This window comes from Dermacentor albipictus, chromosome 1 (assembly GCF_038994185.2).
Source record: "Dermacentor albipictus isolate Rhodes 1998 colony chromosome 1, USDA_Dalb.pri_finalv2, whole genome shotgun sequence".
NCBI lineage: Eukaryota > Metazoa > Arthropoda > Arachnida > Ixodida > Ixodidae > Dermacentor > Dermacentor albipictus.
Genome location: NC_091821.1, coordinates 249,765,247 through 249,782,142, shown reverse-complemented (window position 1 = coordinate 249,782,142; position 16,896 = coordinate 249,765,247). Strand labels below are relative to the sequence as shown.

Below are 16,896 nucleotides of genomic sequence, written 5' to 3'. Positions count from 1 at the left end.
GTCCGTATGTATCCCTGAGAAGATTTGTGTTCAGGGCAAGCTTAAAAAAAGAATTTGTGGCACCAACACAGTGTCGTGTTTGCATAATTCTATTAATATTAAAGTTCACAGGTTGCCAGGTACGCAGGAAGGAGTAAAATGCGATTTTGACCCTGGTGCCTGCCTTTAGAGCATCCCATAGTGCACAGACGTTCTGGGATTGTTTGGCTAATTTTAGTTGGAAGAGTCAATCCACATTTTTCATGGCTCGATGGCACATGCAGATGCCCTAGCAGATTAGTTACGAAACATTTTGGAAGGGACACGTGCATGGCGTGAAATTGGGGGAAAGTCCCTCATGGGTAGGGTGGAATGGGGAAAGAAAAAAAAACTTGTATGGACATACTACAGCAAACACTTGTGCCGTGTACCACGTTGGAACTCTATTCGTAGCTCTACATCATTGCCGTGCCAAAAACGTGTATAGCGTAACTGTATGCATTATAGCGTAAACTGCATGCATTATGAAGTTATGAAGCGAGAATCAGTAATAACAGCCCGTAATATATGTCTTGATCACAGTTGCTGTTGTTTGAGTGGCTCGGCTGTTCATATTGACTCGTCTCGGGGTGGAATAACCCGGTTCTTACGCGCAGATATGTATGTTTTTCTACGTTTTAACATTACTTCATATCAGCAACGCGTTATTTTCACAATAGTCGAGGCTAACAACGAGCTGTGGCTGTAGATATTGATGTAAACAAATGCATTGCTTTGGCAAATTCACTGCAGAAGGCTGCACTTAAAGACTTCTTGAATATGCAAAATGTCTAAAGAATGTGTAAAAGGAATACAAAATTTGAGGTGCAAGAGCATACATCAACGACAACAAACTCCAAGGCAGCCACGCCAGCAGACAGGATTCAGCATGCCTTTATCGGCTGCACTGTTAGCACAACAGCGCACCGAGGCCTGTTCTATTAGTCGGTCAGTGCTGCATGTCTTGCAGGAACGACATGCTACCCTAGAGAAGGCATTAATAATTAATTGAGATCCACAAAACGCACAACCAACACACACTCAACCTGGCCACAGGTACACAAGTCAACTGCCGAAAGCCCTGGCGCCCTTCCAAAATGTTTCTGCCAGTGTGTGGTAGAAGGCAGCCCAGGAATATGAAAAAAATCGGATTCTCGCAGGTTCTTCATTTTTGCTATAAGGGCTCAGCATGATTTTTTTATTGTAGGAAGGCTTCTTGGAAACATTCTTGCATGTAAGATATATTTTGGGGTATTTTTCTGCCTGCCAAAAAAAAGTAAAGAAAGAAGAGTAGGTAGTAACATGGCTTTTAGTGGACATAATTTCAAAAGCCAAGCATATCTTGCTATCAAGGAGCTAAGCATAAAATACAGGCACCTCCTGCTGTTTACATTAGAATTATTGAAGCTACTTTTTTCACTGACAGCCTCACCAACAGCCACATCAGTATCTTTAAAACATGCCTTCTGCATGAGAACTAAATGCCTTGCGTCTCGCTTGGGCTGGGTATTTTTCCCACACTATCAGAATGTGAGATTTTAGGATGGGACTCTTCATATTGCTGTAAAATGTTGCTTAGCTGTTTTTTACCCAAATATATGTGAAATGTTTGTCCCAGTTTTATCGAAGTCGATGTTATTCATCATGTGCTCACCCAGATAATTGGCTTGTGAGGTTCTTTGCCACAAAATATCACAATTGATCATTCTCCATATGTAAGCTTCTTGGTACAGCTTTTGTTTCATCCTGCACTGGCCAGTAACATAGGAATTGTTTCAATCTATGATTCCTTTTGTGATTCACTCACACTTAAAAAAAAATAATAACTTGCAAAGGAGGAAGAAACTCGCTGAATGATTTTTGCTGTCACTGACAAGTCTACTTTGAAACCTAGAAGCAAAGGATGCTTTTTGTTGCAGTAATGGTATTCACTTACATTTTGTGCAATTTTGCTCACATAAGTGATTATTTTTGTACTCCTATGTACTGAAATCCACAAAACCAAATAAATGTAAGCCTTAAGGGCTGTTTCAGACTGAAATGGTTTCACAATGCAGCGATCATTGTTTGGCAGACTAATTTCCCAACAGGTGGCATTTACCTAAGTGAAGCCCTAGGAGAGCTGGAAAGTTCTGTAAACCTGCCTTCAAAAATAAAAAAGAGAAATGGTATAAAAAAAAAGAAAGCTTATCAGATGTCTGCAGTATAGTAAGGATAAACATGTGACTGCACATTCTTGTAGCAAAGTTTTCTAGTAACAGTGGTCACAAGCTGGAATTAGTGTCTGTGCAGAGTGGTTTCTTGTATAATAAAGACTGTAGAACAGGACAGAATGCATGGTGTAGACAGAACGAAATGTCCCAACTAGAGACTAGTTGGGACATTTGGTTAGTTTTCAGCTTGCCCCCCCCCCCCCTTTTTTTTTTGAAGCTGGAGCAACTATTTTCCTTTTTTATAAAGGGTATGGTTAAGAAGCCTATCAAACATACATTGTAACACTGCAATTGTCTTAAGCCTAAATTTTTTGTACAATGCCATAGTGCCTCAAAACTGGCCATAATTTTGATTGCTGTATGCTGGTTAGTGCTAAATAATGTAAACCACACTGTGCATGAAGCTTATTGTGTTTGTGTCACCAGGGATAGCTCGTTGGAGTCAGTCCTGGATAGAATAGTGGCAGCGACAAACATCAATCTTCAGGAGCCCTCCACTGTGTACCTAGCTCACGACACACGAGTGAGCAGTCCTAGACTGGCACAGGCTGTCATTGATGGTGTCAAGTCTGTTGATGGTGTCGTCAAGGCATTTGGTAAGCACTGACAAGCCTTTTATTGGTTTTGTGTACACATTTGCAAACACGAATGATAGATGCACATTTGTGAATAAAGTGAACATACTCTCACCCGCTGTCTGTAAAATCAGATATTTGCAATTTGAGAACATAATTCTCAGATCTTCATCTACTGCCCTGTCACTGTCATGTAATATGCATTTTCACACATCCCAAAATATGTGCCATCATTTGACTGCCTGTAACATGAAGTGGGGTGATGTTAAAGCTCTAAAACTCAAGTTGCAGTCCTATTTTATTGGGTGCTCACAATATGTAAGGTCTTTAGAAACTTTTTTAATCCTTACTGAAAGGTTTACTAGAATCTTGCATCTGTATTTGCAAGTTCAATAACAGTGTTTTAAAGGGTCCCCAAAACGGTTTTAGTCGCACGCCTAGACATAGAGGATATCTCTCTAGGAATGCTTTCTCAAGAGTTTTATGTCATTGCGCTATAATAAAACAGGTTTGAGTGGTTAGACATTACCCTCCTCTCAAGCTGTGGCATTCCCCCCTCAACCTTTACACCATGCGGCCATCGCTAGGTCCCGTCTTCTTGACCATAATATCATCTGGTGATGGAAGTGTTGTCTACTTCGTGTTCATTTGAACAAAGTGTGTTCCCACGTCTCTGTCCTACATAGTTCTTCATGTTAAGCCATGCTACAAAGAGTAAACCTTCACAACGAACTTCACACAGTGAATGGAGACGCGACAGCACAACAAGCAATGTTTGCTTGCTTGCGCTACATAAAGCAAGAAAGAGGTGGATTACGCTGGGCATTCACCGTGTTGCTGCGAGTATATATCCAATGTACAAACTTCAAAGCAGCTGTTAGCAGTTCTATTTTGGCGTGATAATAGCCTGATAACATACAGATATCTGAAATTTATATTTACGATTGTCTCTGTCATGCTAGAAAGATTTATTTGTAGCCATCAGCGGTGAAAACAAGTGCTGCCACAGTTGGGCTAGAGTTGTTACTAACTTGTGAATACGGTGAAGTGGGCTATTTATGATGTTTTCACTACTCTAGAATAAGAAAGAAAGAGAGAGTGAATTGGGAAAAAGAAATAATACATGGACATCGGGCATCAAGCCCACACTTCTTGAGTAGGAGGCAGAGACAGTGCTACAGTCGAACTCAAGATGGCGGCTTTCTGGCGGACGTTTTCGACTCATAGTAAGGCACATTCAGTTGCCTTTGCAGTTCCTTTTTTTCCTGGTGCCATTCCAGGCAAATTATACACAAAACTTAGCTCTCTGACAAATGCAGAACCTGCGGTTGCTGGTGAAGGTGCCTTTCTTTTAAAAACTGCATGGGATCACTGTGTTGACCAAAGAGGTTGATGTTGACATTGACATGCAACGCTGCGTCTTCTACAGTGTGCAGCCACTGCAGTTTGCTCTCTACACACACACACACACACCTGCAGTGCTATATGAGTGTTTTACAGGACTGGTACCATTCATGTTCTTGCCGCCAACAATGACATTGCTGCTCATATTTTCATTAAGAACTACTCTGCGCCCCATTGGCTGCCGTCGCCATAGCTGTAGCAGATGATCCGCATTGTCAGGTGGAATTGGGCTAATTGAACGTATACATTTATTACATTTGCATATTTCTTTTAAGGGCACGCAAATTTCTAAGCACATGTATGATTTTAAATATAAACTTCATGAAGCTACATGTTTTTGGTAATCTCGATGATGTGAGGGTAGCCAAACGGATCGCTCGCCCGTGTGACATCACTCATCCATGCTACGTAGTGTGGAAAGGGGCAGCTGAAGGCGGGGTACTTCTCTGATCAGTAGCGATGCATATTTTTAAAACTTTGTATTGCACGCTTTACGCTGAGTGCTTAAATCTGTTTCAGTGATCAGAAGGACCTACCCTACTGACTCAGTATGTTTGTACACAATCGTCAAGATCGTTTCAGGGTTACTTTAATATATATTATGCAGAAAGCTTCAATCTTGGTATGCAAATCTGTAGATAATATGTTTGCTGCTACTGGCCATATTATGGTGCATTTCAAATGCCGACTTTGCTGGACAAGTCTGCTAGGTCTGCATTGATGCCTGCACATCTACCAACAGTGAATTTGTAGCACTTATTGGTGTTAACATATCTTACTATAGTAGAGCCTTATTAGCAGAACTTTATTAACTATCAGTAACACCAGATATAATAAATATTTCCATTTCAATGAACAACACCACTGCGTATTAAAATCTATGATCCCTATCCGATTGTAAATCATAAGATTCCTGTGGTGGGGGTATGTGTATGTATAATATATGATAAAATTGAAAGCCGTAGAAATTGATTATATTAAATGCTAATGACTTGAGTGATGCAGTGAAAACATGTCCTCTCTGTGAGATCGCTTGGTTAATATTCCAGTTTTACTTGTAATCTGCTGATGTTCCACTTAGTTGCCGGTGGAATTTTGGTTAATCTTTGCATGGATCACCTTTTATTACAACTGTTGATGTACTCATGTTTGACTTAAAGCGCACAAAAGGACACAAAAAAGGAAGACCAAACAGGATGGGCGCTACTTCAAACTAAAGTTTAAAAGAAGAATAGAAGTTTAGAACACATAAAACAGCCCTGTGTTCTAGAAATTAGGCCTACAAGAACTGAAATTTGGATGAGATTGTAAAAATTCATATTTGACTTAAAAGTGCACAAATACAAAGACACAAGTTTAAGAGAAAAGAAGTTTAGAAAGCATAAAAGAGCCCTGTGTAGGCTTAATTTTTAGTACACAGGGCTCTTTTATGTGTTCTAAAATTCTATTCTGTTAAACTTGTCTTTGTTTTCATGTGCTTTAAGTCAAATAGGAATTCTTACAAACTCGTGCAAATTTCGGTTCTTGTAGAAGTACTCGTGTGGTGTAACAGACCTTTAACTGCTTTCCTTACTGCAACATAATTGATGTTTGTGCATTTTTACCATCTGTTGATGGGTTAATAAACACTTTTGTGATAGAGCGGTTTAGTGGCTCTCAAGTTTTCATAGTCATTCCCTTAGTAGCGAAAACTTGCTCTAGTAAATATTTTGCCCTGTCTCAACTTGCTTCCTATTGTTACGGGGATGTTGGGAGTATAAGACTATATTTACAATGTATATATACAAGCAGAGTCGATGGGGTTAAGATGGCTGACTAGTAACAACACGCAGCAGCCAGCGTCTCACGATCTTCTTCCTCTCGCTTCGTTTATGCTTCCGTAACACTATAAAGGAATGTTTGCTGAATGATACAAAGCTATTGTGCATGCTGGCATTTTATTTCATTGTTAATGTGTGAAACTCTTACTCCCTGCTACCAGGTATGCATCTGCAGTAAACAAGAATGTTCAATAGTTGGTGTAATTTCTGGACTTTGAAGTGATTCAGTACATCTGATAATTGAATGCTTTGTGCTGCTAGCATGATTTTTAAGGATGTAGAAGGTAACCTCTTGTTGTATGTTGTAAAAAGTGCTCACCCACTCGCTTTATTTCTGTAGGAGCTCAAGAAGTCCTATTACAAATTTGGTACTCAAAGCAAGAACATCTCAAGCATCATTTCATTAGCAGCATTTGTTTTCTATCAAAATTAATAGTATATGCCTTAGTTTACATTGCATGAGGAGAGCGTGTACTCACCATACTTTGAAATTATCCCAATTCATCTTTTTCAGAGTCACCATCATTTGCTGTGCATAAAACTAGAGAAAAATTAATGTGCAGCTATTTAAAATGTTTTTGAAGGCCCATTGCTTCATTTTCTCTTTGTAGATGATACCATGATGCTTGCTTACTCACACTTTATACTTGTAGAATTTTGCTAAAGTAATGCTATAATAGGGAGTTGCTTTATTTTTATTTATTATTGTTATTATAGAGCGTATCATTGACGATCTTGAAGTGATTAGCTGTGGTTGAACATGGAATGTAGCTGGAGCCAAATTTGGACAAAGGGGCTTGTCATCAACCCCATAGCTTCTTTTGCAGTGTTTGCTTCCCCATGTCCTGCCTCTGCTTTATATGTCAATTCTTTTTTTTCCTCCTGTTTTATCCCTCAGTGCTGAGTATCAAATTTGATGGTTCCTGTGGAGTGCTTCTTGATATTAACCTTTCTTTTGTGACTGCTTCTTAGACACTGAGTTTGAATGCTTCTTGGTTCTACTTCACAGGCCATTTGACCACACCCCAACTGCACTATATTGTACGCTGCAGCAATGACCCAAGCTATGGGGAACCCACAGAAGAAGGCTACTTTAACAAGATAACGAAGGCCTTTATGCAGATTAGAGCCAATGTAAGTCTGGGACATTATCACTAGCAAAAAAAGTTTGTGTATCTTTTTGATTACAGTGTTGGACACAGCACAACAAAAAAATGTTTCATATTATTTTCTTATTTCCGTGTTCCTTTATATCACATGATTCCTAAAATGGAAGTTTCCTAGTTTCATTGACAAGATATAAAGCAACATTACCAAATTTGCCTGTTAGTTGCCAAGTTAAGCTACCTTTATCTCAGCTGGCAGTGAAATTTTTTAACTGGTGACATAGCTGTTCCTGCAGAACACTTCCCACAAGCTATTGAATTTCACAACCGTTCCATATCGATAGTAATACTATATATTGTTCGTGCTTTTGGAATGTTGTATGTAAATGCTGAATATTTTGTGCTTTTTACTTCTTGTATCTATGCACTTGTTTGGCTCCACTTCATGATGCTTGGTTTGTTAGGGTCACCATCATTCTTTTAGCACACTGTTTCTTTATTTATTCTTATAGCGCCATACCTATATTTGCAGCATTTTTGAAGGTGAGCATTTTTGAAGGTGAAGCATTTTTGAAGAATGAGAAACTGAAGGGTGTGCTTCTGTGTAAAGATCAGATGAACTGTAATGTTAGAACATTCTTTGGACAGTTGTACTTCCTAAAATTGTAGAGACCTAGCTGTTCTTTTGAAAGTCAATAATGGCACCAAATAGCTGGCTCCACTACTGAGAGCTCTTGTGAACTTGCAGAAACAAGTCTTGCACTCTCAAAACAGCCCGATTATTGTGATTTCTAGCTACCAGCTGCTTGCTTGAGTGTTCAGTAGACACGGCTTGGCTTATTCCAATCCCACGCATTTCATTACTTCACTTTATTGTGGACCCCCTTTAAGGGCTATTACACGAAGAATGGATAACAAATAATTAAGTGTTAACCACATGTTTTAAACATGGCAGGCCATTTGCTACTTTTCGCAAAAAGGATGATGGGCGGAGGATTTCGGTAATATGTACTATGGGAAAGGTCGTTCCATTCTGAAGCTGCACTTGAAAATCAAGAGTCTGAGAAAGTAGCATTGTGGGTATATAGCTGTCTGACTTAAAGGGCATGTCCGGTGCAAGGAGATTTGTGTGCTTATGGGGTGAAAAAAATCTGTGCTGAAATTAGTGCTGTAAGAAACTTGTGGAACAGGGCTAGAGTGGCAATTTGGAGATGATGGCAAGAGTAGATAGAGCAGATTCTTCTTTTAAGAATGATACTTATGGTACAAGCTAGATGAATTAATAAAATGCGAGGAACAATTCTGTACTGTTTCAAGGGTCATGATGACAACACAATGACAATTCGATCAATAAATAGTTGTCTTTGTGAAATTGTCCAAGTCATGTGATGTCTTGTAGCTTGGACGAATAACTTTTTCTTCTTCTCTAATGTCATACTCTTAATTCAAAACCTGTTTGTTTGGTATCTGTGTTGGTGGGGTCCGAAATGACACCAAAATTTAGGTGAGGTATCGTGACATGGCTCGTAACCTAAATAATTGCATGTCTATTTCGGGCTTGCAGCATTTATTCCTGATTCAAAGTCCTTTAGTTTCATATCTGTGACTCTACAGTCTGCAAAAGCTTGGTCACACTAGGCCGACTTGACATTGATGCTGATCATCAACCGACTAGTTGGCAGACTGTCACTGAGAAGCATTCTTTCACATTAGACTGACAACACTGTCGACGCAATCGACGATAGCAAGTCGTCACAGTGTAACGGGATTTCGTGACACCGACAAAACCAGTCTGCAGACTGTTGTTGGCCAGTCTTCGTGAAATCGGCCGCAGAGCGAAAACATTGCAGGGATAATGGGATTACTGCAGTAACTGCACCTGTATTTATATTTATTCACGCTCAAAATAAATGGATGCATGCTTCCGAAGTTGAAATGAATGGTTGTCAGCTCTTGCCAGCAGTCTGTGTCGAGCTACAGCTGGTGTGAAAATTTAGTTCAGCCGATAGCCTACCTGCAGCCGAGGGGTTTTGTGCACGTATACTCACTACCTGCGGGCCTGAACTAATGGCCCCATCTTGTTAGACTGATGTGGCGCTGACTTTGGTCTCAAGTTTAGGCTAGTTCACTTCTGCCCATATTGACATGAGATAGACTGCCTTTGACTTCGTGCAGTCCGCGTACAAAAAGTGGCAACATGGCACAGAAGTGAGAATCTTCTACAGTAAAGCCTCGTTAGTTGAAACCTCATTAATTCAGAAAATTGGATAATTATGACTTTGTTTGGTCCCAGCAGGCATATGCATTATTTAACCCTTTCACTGCTGCGTTTTTTCCTCACCGCCGCACACTCCCTGCCAGGTTTTTTTTTACATGTTAGTTTCTTGAAAATCTTATGCTAGTAACACACTACAATGCTCTGAAGGTCATGTAAACATTTTTCTTCTGGATTATCTTATAGATATTAGTTTTCCTTAAAGAAATTGGCACTTGACTGATTAGCAATAATTATCTGCTAATTAAATACTTTTTTGGTGTGGTATTCTTCAAAACAAGGCACCACAAAAAGCGGCACCTGGCAGCTAGAACACAGATAGCGAGACTCTTTTCGTTGCTTTGGTTGATGCTGTGTGTTAGCGCAGACGCGGCAGACTCGTGTTGGGTTTTGCTTCGCGGTAGTCGGTGGTATTAGAGACAGGAAGTGGCGCGCTGTAAGCCGTGTTGGATCTTCACCCTTCGACGGGCGTCCTCCCTTTGGCTTTGAGTTTACTTCGTGGTATTTCTCGATTAGCTGGCGGACAAGTTCGAGTCGAAAGTCTGCCATGCTTCTTTTTTTACCAGAGCCTGTGATTTGCAGTAAATTGCTGTTGAGGATGGTAATGTCCAAGAGGTGAAAGAAGTACTTCTTGTACCACTTCATGCACTTCCTTGTGACTGTGCCGGTCACGGTCACAACCATGTCTACCTTGTCTACAGCACCCATGCATATGTCGTACTTGGAGATGCACAGGGGAATCTTTTTGTTCTCGCCCGTCTTCCTGTCTACCTTCCCGGACTCTACCATTCCACTCTTATGCTTCGTCGTGAGCATGAGCGCTTCACGTTTGTCTTTCCAGCGGACGAAGAGAAGCTGATCATTGCACATCTCGCTGGTTTCCCCTCCTTCCAGTCTTTTCTCGTCGCGTGGGATACCCTTCCTGTTCTTCCGGACTGTACCGCAAGCATTGGTCTTCTTTTCGAAAAGGTAGGTGAAGAGGGCGGGACTGGTGTACCAATTGTCAACCCAGAGGACGTACCCTTTGCCCAGTAAAGTGATAACAACTGAGGTTCCATATCCCATCTCAGAATCGTTGATCTCAGTTGAGGATCCGGTGTACAACACCATGTCCAGCACTACGCCTGTCTTCACATCACAAAGTACGAATGATTTCAGGCCGAATCTGCTTCGCTTGGATGGGATATATTGCTTGAATGCTAATCACCCTTTGAAAAGAAGCAGGCTTTCGTCAATACAAACATCCTGATATGGAGATAGTGCACCTTGAAAGTTTTTCCGAAGCGTCAAGAAAACTGAGCGCACCTTGTGCAGCCTGTCACCATGAATCTGATCTTCATTATTGGAGAAATGAAGAAACCTCAAAATGAGGAGGAAGCGGTTGCGACTCATCAGCTTCGAGAATGCAGGTGTACTCAAGAGGGGATCCGTGGACCAATACTGCGCAATGCTGCCTTTTCTTGTATGAGCCATGAGCATTACGACAGCAAGAAATAAATAAAACTCACGTGGAGTCACATCTTTCCACTGGTGTATACGTGATCCGGGCGTCGGTGTCAGCGCGGCACGTACTTGGCTCTGGAAAATGTTCGTTTGATCCACAATTGCTTCCACACCGTCTGGCGTAAACAAACTTTCAAAAATCTCGAGCTCACTGGACGCCACTGTGATGTCATTGCAGATTCCTGAGTGAGCTGGATCGAAAGCATGCTCCTGGGGCTTGAACTCTTTCTTCTTCCAGCAGAAATCCCGCTCGCCAGGTTTCCTCTTCTTTTGCAGATTTCTCGGTGGTAGAGGGGCTCTTCATCACTCTCATCACTCGACAAGGCACTTAGATGGGCTGCTTCCTCGCTGTCACTGTCGTCGGAGTCCGAATTCATAAGCAGTTCTTGAATTCCTTCGTCCGTCAAAGAGCGGACACACGTGGAACGCTGCCTCGCCATGGCTGCTCTGCCGAGACGAAGACGAAGCGACGCGAACGTAGAAACATGCGCGCCACCTGTTGAAAAATCATCCTACTGATTTTTCAAACATGTCAGATAATTCACACGGCTTTGCAGCACCACCACATACTTCATATAGTCAATGTATATTGCCCTGACTGCAGGTCTGAAATGGCATTAATCAAAGCCACCACCGTGCCATTTTGATTATCTCGCCGCCTCGAACCGGCACTCGCACGCAGATCCGCTGGCAGCCGCAGCCACCATCGCGTCAATGTTAGGCCTAGCTGCTTCTGTGTTCGCTATTAAGCTTCTTGAAAGAATTCGCCGCTGTCAGCAATGGCACTGACTCCGCCTTTGTAATCCTCGCGATTGGCTTCGAAGCTCGCAGAGCACAGTGCGTTGCTTAATGCCAGTCTCCGAAAGTTAGCGTCGCCTCAGTACAGCAGTGTTACGCGGTAAAGGATCACAAGCGTGAGAAGGGGCAATTGTCACGGGACACATGTATTCCATAATTATACACGTGTGCACGCCCGTCTCCTGTAACACTACGAGCACCAATATGCCTGATTAGTGTACTGGCAAGCCTTAAGAGCTATTTCGGACGTGCCCTTGGCAATTTTAGCCCTTAAGAGGAAGCTTTAGCTCGGGCCCAACTCTGACGTGGCCTGTTCAAATACATGTAAAATGCAAAAACGTTTTTCTGGGATAACCGTTTTTTGGACCACCTTTTCTCATAATTTTGTGTGCCATTGGAGTTGGCACTCTTATAGCTTGTGTTCCCTGCCTCATAATTAGCATTATTTTTCCAGCTTTTGTCAGTCACATTTCTTGTGTGTTGCATAATGCATGTTGTTTTGATGCACATTTGTTACCTCAGGGGTCAGCTGTACGAAACTATGTCCCCTTCATTCGTCTTGATGGGGCCAATGGAGTGGGAGCTGTGAAGATGAAAACACTGCTACCGCACTTGGGAGGCCTTCTGAAGATAGAAACGTACAATGATGGCTCAGAAGGCCGCTTAAACCACATGGTACAGTGTGATCTTTTTATCAAAATATATTGACAAGCAACTCTATAGTTTTACTGATGTCATTAATTTCTCCTGTAGTGTGGTGCAGATTTCGTGAAAGTCTACCAGAAAGCTCCCGAAGGTGAGTGCAGTTCTGTTTGGCCCTTTCCTGAGTTGACTGAGTTTGCCTTTTCCGTATGGTCTAGGAATTCCACTTGATGTCGGAGTGAGGTGCGTTTCGTTTGACGGTGATGCTGACCGAGTAATTTATTTTTATCATGATGAAAACTTCGTCTTCCATCTTCTCGATGGCGACAAGATTGCCACTCTGGTATGGCATCTTACTCTGCGTTCCTTTAGCCATGAGTATAAAGATTTAAATTATTTATGTTTTTTTCCAGGTGGCCAGCTACCTGAAAGAGTTGCTTGATGCAGCAATGCTTTCTTTGAATATGGTCATTGTTCAGACAGCTTATGCCAATGGAAGCTCAACAAACTACATCACCAATGTGCTGGTAAGCAACTTTGTCTGGTAGTTGATTCAATACTTTTGTGTGTTAAACCTTGGGTTTTGAGTGTGAGTTTATTGAATAATTTTGAATATGACTGACTTACAACTATAGGAGGCAGAGGTCAGCCTGAAATATCTCTGAAAGTATAACCCAGATGCATATCATGAACCTCGATTTAATAAAATCTGTGATGTAATAAACATTCATTTAAAACTGTTATACAAAGCAATTTGTTCCACAGTTTCGACTGTGCATGATATGTATGTACTGTTGGCATGAAAAGGTTACGGACTGCTTAATCTGGGAAAACGTTGAATTTCTGAGCAGTTTGTGACTGTAGCCAGCAAAACCGTACAACACTATTTTGTTCGCATATATGTACTGAGAACTTGAGAACATTATTGAAAGCCTATCTTAATAGTACGTTTGTCTTTTAACAGACAGCACTTCTAGGAAAAGTGCAGCATTGGCATTGGTTCATGTATCGCGCCGCTGATGTGAAATGTATTCTTATGTAATGTTGATCGTCTGCTCAATTTAGCTTTTAAATGAGACAGTATGTTAAATATTGTAAACGTTTTTAGATATGTGGATGAATTTTTTATTCTTTTTGACAAACAAGACTCTTTGAAGAGCTGCAATGGTATTTTAAATATTTAAGAACCACGGCAAAGCGCTTTCAGTTTTACGTGAACTACCACAGTGCAACACCCTGCAATTTTTTTAACTTAAGATGATCTTTTCACGACGGGCAAGCTTGTTGGCAATGTTTGCCACGTTCCGAGAAAGGGGTGCTGCCGTATGATTCATGCCATTTTAAAATTGTGAAGCGTGGAATTGCTGCGCTCTGCCTGGAGTCTGCCTGGAGTCTGCCTTAGAAAATCGTGTACACACATGATGCCGGCCTCATTCGATAGTCAGATCCAGCCACTTAAGGCAGCATGGTTCCCTGACTCATTGTTGACATCAGTCATCGAAACCCTTTTACGAAAGGTAAAGGTAGAAGTGCCACAAGGGAGGAAGAAAGTACTAGAACCCTAAGACTTCCAGTGATCCCTGATGTTCATAAAGCCATACATAACCTCAAGACGGTGGAAGGCTGGTATTGGGTACCTATTGACTTTTCTGCCCCTGTCAAACTGGTCCAACTCTGCTCCAGAACCGCTCAAGAGGAAACTGGCCGGGAAAGGCTGTGGCAAGAAACATTGCACGACTTATGGGAAATGTGCCATGGGGGTGGTCTATGAAATTCCTACATAGGACGAATGAAGTCCTACATTGGACAGACCAGACTTCATATAAATGAACGAGCCAGGGAACACGACCTAAATCTAATTTCAGATGGCGTGACCCAGTTCCCACGCACTGCAGTGCCTGCATGTGCCAACCATGTTTCCAACATATTAAGATTCTTGGTAGAAGTAAAGATCAGACAGCACGTGAGCTAATGGAAGCTTTATAAAAAAAGAAAAACTCAAGCTGTGTTAGTGATGGTTGGTTATGTTTTATCAATTGGAGACGAGATTGTTCGACCACTGGATATCCTAAGTTTGTGAATAGCCTGCGCATGCGCCCATTTGTCTTTTTATTCCTGGGTCTGCACCCGAAATAAACCAATTGGAAGGGCCACCCGTGCATCATCCATGTTTCTTCCTTTGATGTGTGTCTTAATTCACAGCAAAGGATGTCCTTCTTATTCAATACATGCTGAAGGTCCCAATACCAGGCTGCTGAAGTATTCTATGTCTTCTCAAATCCCATGGATCATAAATTTTTCATGCTGATTGTACGTGTAGCTTTCATTGCTAGCAAAACAAAAGCATTGCACCTTACCTTGTGACGGTGTTTGCTTGCTGTAGGCACCATCGCTGTCGCATGCATACATGCGCCTGCAAATCTCGGAACGCATGTGCCAATGCTTATGATCCTGAAATCATTGGTCAACTTTCTTGTTGTACTGTTCGCAAATGCTTCAGGCACGATGCCATCTACCAGGAATGTTCTAAGAAACTGTAACAAAGCTTTTTTGCTGCAGTCAATGTGTCACTGTCCAACCAGAGTTTTCCGATATGTGACCTGTGATAAAAAGGAACTGGATTCGGAATTTTGTTTCGTACAATGCACATCTATTCAAACATGTTGCTACTCTACTTTGCACTGCTGTATGTATTGGTGACTTTCTTAATGGCTGTTTAGAAGGATCCAAGAAGCTCTCGGTGTTCACAACAGTCTCACACAAAATGCACTCTTTTGTGTTGTGCATATGTGAAGTTTCAGGCAATAGACTTCACTTCCGCCATAGCATCCTTAGTGCAGCTGCATCTTTAGTGTTTCGCATCACACTTCCATCCTCTATCTATTTGGCATATCACTCAGTTTGCGTTTTAGATTGCATATACTTGGGGCTTTCCACCTACTCTAGGGATAAATCATGTACAGTCAAACTTCGATATAACGAACACGCATATAACGAATTATTGAATATATCGAACTCTTCCGAAATATTTTTGTGAAACATATGTATTTTTAACTTCCTATAGCGAACGCGGTTTGGCATAAAACGGATATAACGAACTTCGCGACGCCAAGCCCTACCTCACAATAATAGCAGGCGGCAGTCTTCGTTGCACTGCAAGTGTGTTGTGCGATGCAGCAAACGTTCAGGACTACCTCGCAGGCGCTGACAGCGCCACAGATGCCACGTCGTCATCGAGAGTTGACAGCCAAAGAAATCGTCCGCACCTCACAACCGCTGACAGCGCCGCTTCAGCAGCGGCGGCAGCGGCGTGATCGAATGTTGCTTTTGCGTTTTAGTGTTGGCAGTGGCGTGGCCGTAGTAGCGTTGTGTGGAGGCTCTTTCGGTGGTCGTGTCGAGTGCGGTGCGCGGGTGTGCGTAGTGCTGTGATGGCGATGAATGTGAAAAAAAGAGTGGCACTGAAGTTAAAAACCAGGCTGATGAGAGAACATTAAGACTTCACAAGAAGCACTTGCTGCGTTGGATTTACTGCGCCGCCACTGCAGTGCTATTGAGGGCAGTGGGTTTGGCCTAGTTGAGTGTTTGCAAACTGTGGAACAGGGCGTGATACGGAATGCGATCAACACCAAGAAGCAGGCTGCGATAACGCAGTTCTTTGTGCGTAAATAAATGAACGCGACCCAAGTAAGCATCGTTCGAGTTGATGTGCCTCCTCTGATTGAATTTTGCTCCTCTTGCATGTATTTTTTACGACATTTTATATTACGAATTATGGATATAGCGAACTAATTTCCGACTTTTTAACTGTTCGTTATAACGAGGTTTCACTGTAGTTTCCCCATGGTAGCACTTTATCAGCCACTACTGGAGTCACTGCACTGGCAAAAGAGAGTGAGCTGGTCCCTGAAACACTGCACTGATTCATGCTACACGGTGCCAGCTTTCCTGCTCCTGAATTGTCAAATAAAGGTAGATTCGCATGACACACTGAACCACCTGTTCCTTCCGTGGACAGATCATAAAGTGGCTCATCGGCACCGAATCATAGTGCACTTAAGGCATCCTTAGTCTAGCTGCTCACACAGTGATTTGTTTCCATTAATTATCATTTCACGCTCCATCTGCATGCTTAATCAGGGATTTGGTCCGTCATGTCAATCCACAGCTGGTACATAAACGCACAGGAATCCCAGTGTTTCTGCCCCCTTGCCTATGTGTGCATGGCCCTTGGTCACTTAGTCACTCAGTAAGGTTATGCAGTTGAACCTCTATATAACAAAGTAAATATAAAATCTAGTTGGTCATGCTTTATTTCAATGAAATATTCTATGCTATAGTGAAATCGCGAATGAGGTAACCAACACGGGTATTCATTATAACGAAGCAACTTTTTGTTTGCATGTGCCTCACAATAGATATTCTTGTAGGAAATATGTCAAATACACTCGCCAAGGTATTTTTCTTATGCCCAATTTTTCTACCTCCACGATTCCTTCGTCATAGCCCCTTACCCTTAGCATTGGTGTATAACGGTAATAACCG

At 41.9% G+C, this 16,896-nt stretch overlaps 1 protein-coding gene across 1 annotated transcript in view; it reads left to right on the top strand.

Annotated features, from left to right (window-relative positions):
* Positions 1 to 16,896, top strand: part of nst (phosphoglucomutase 3-like protein nst) — a 42,591-nt gene that overhangs the window by 7,275 nt on the left and 18,420 nt on the right. The window contains exons 4-9 of the mRNA XM_065430266.2: positions 2,658 to 2,827; positions 7,040 to 7,164; positions 12,235 to 12,387; positions 12,466 to 12,508; positions 12,573 to 12,697; positions 12,768 to 12,881. Of these exons, the coding sequence (XP_065286338.1) occupies positions 2,658 to 2,827; positions 7,040 to 7,164; positions 12,235 to 12,387; positions 12,466 to 12,508; positions 12,573 to 12,697; positions 12,768 to 12,881 (730 nt within the window). The remainder of the gene's footprint in view (positions 1 to 2,657; positions 2,828 to 7,039; positions 7,165 to 12,234; positions 12,388 to 12,465; positions 12,509 to 12,572; positions 12,698 to 12,767; positions 12,882 to 16,896) is intronic.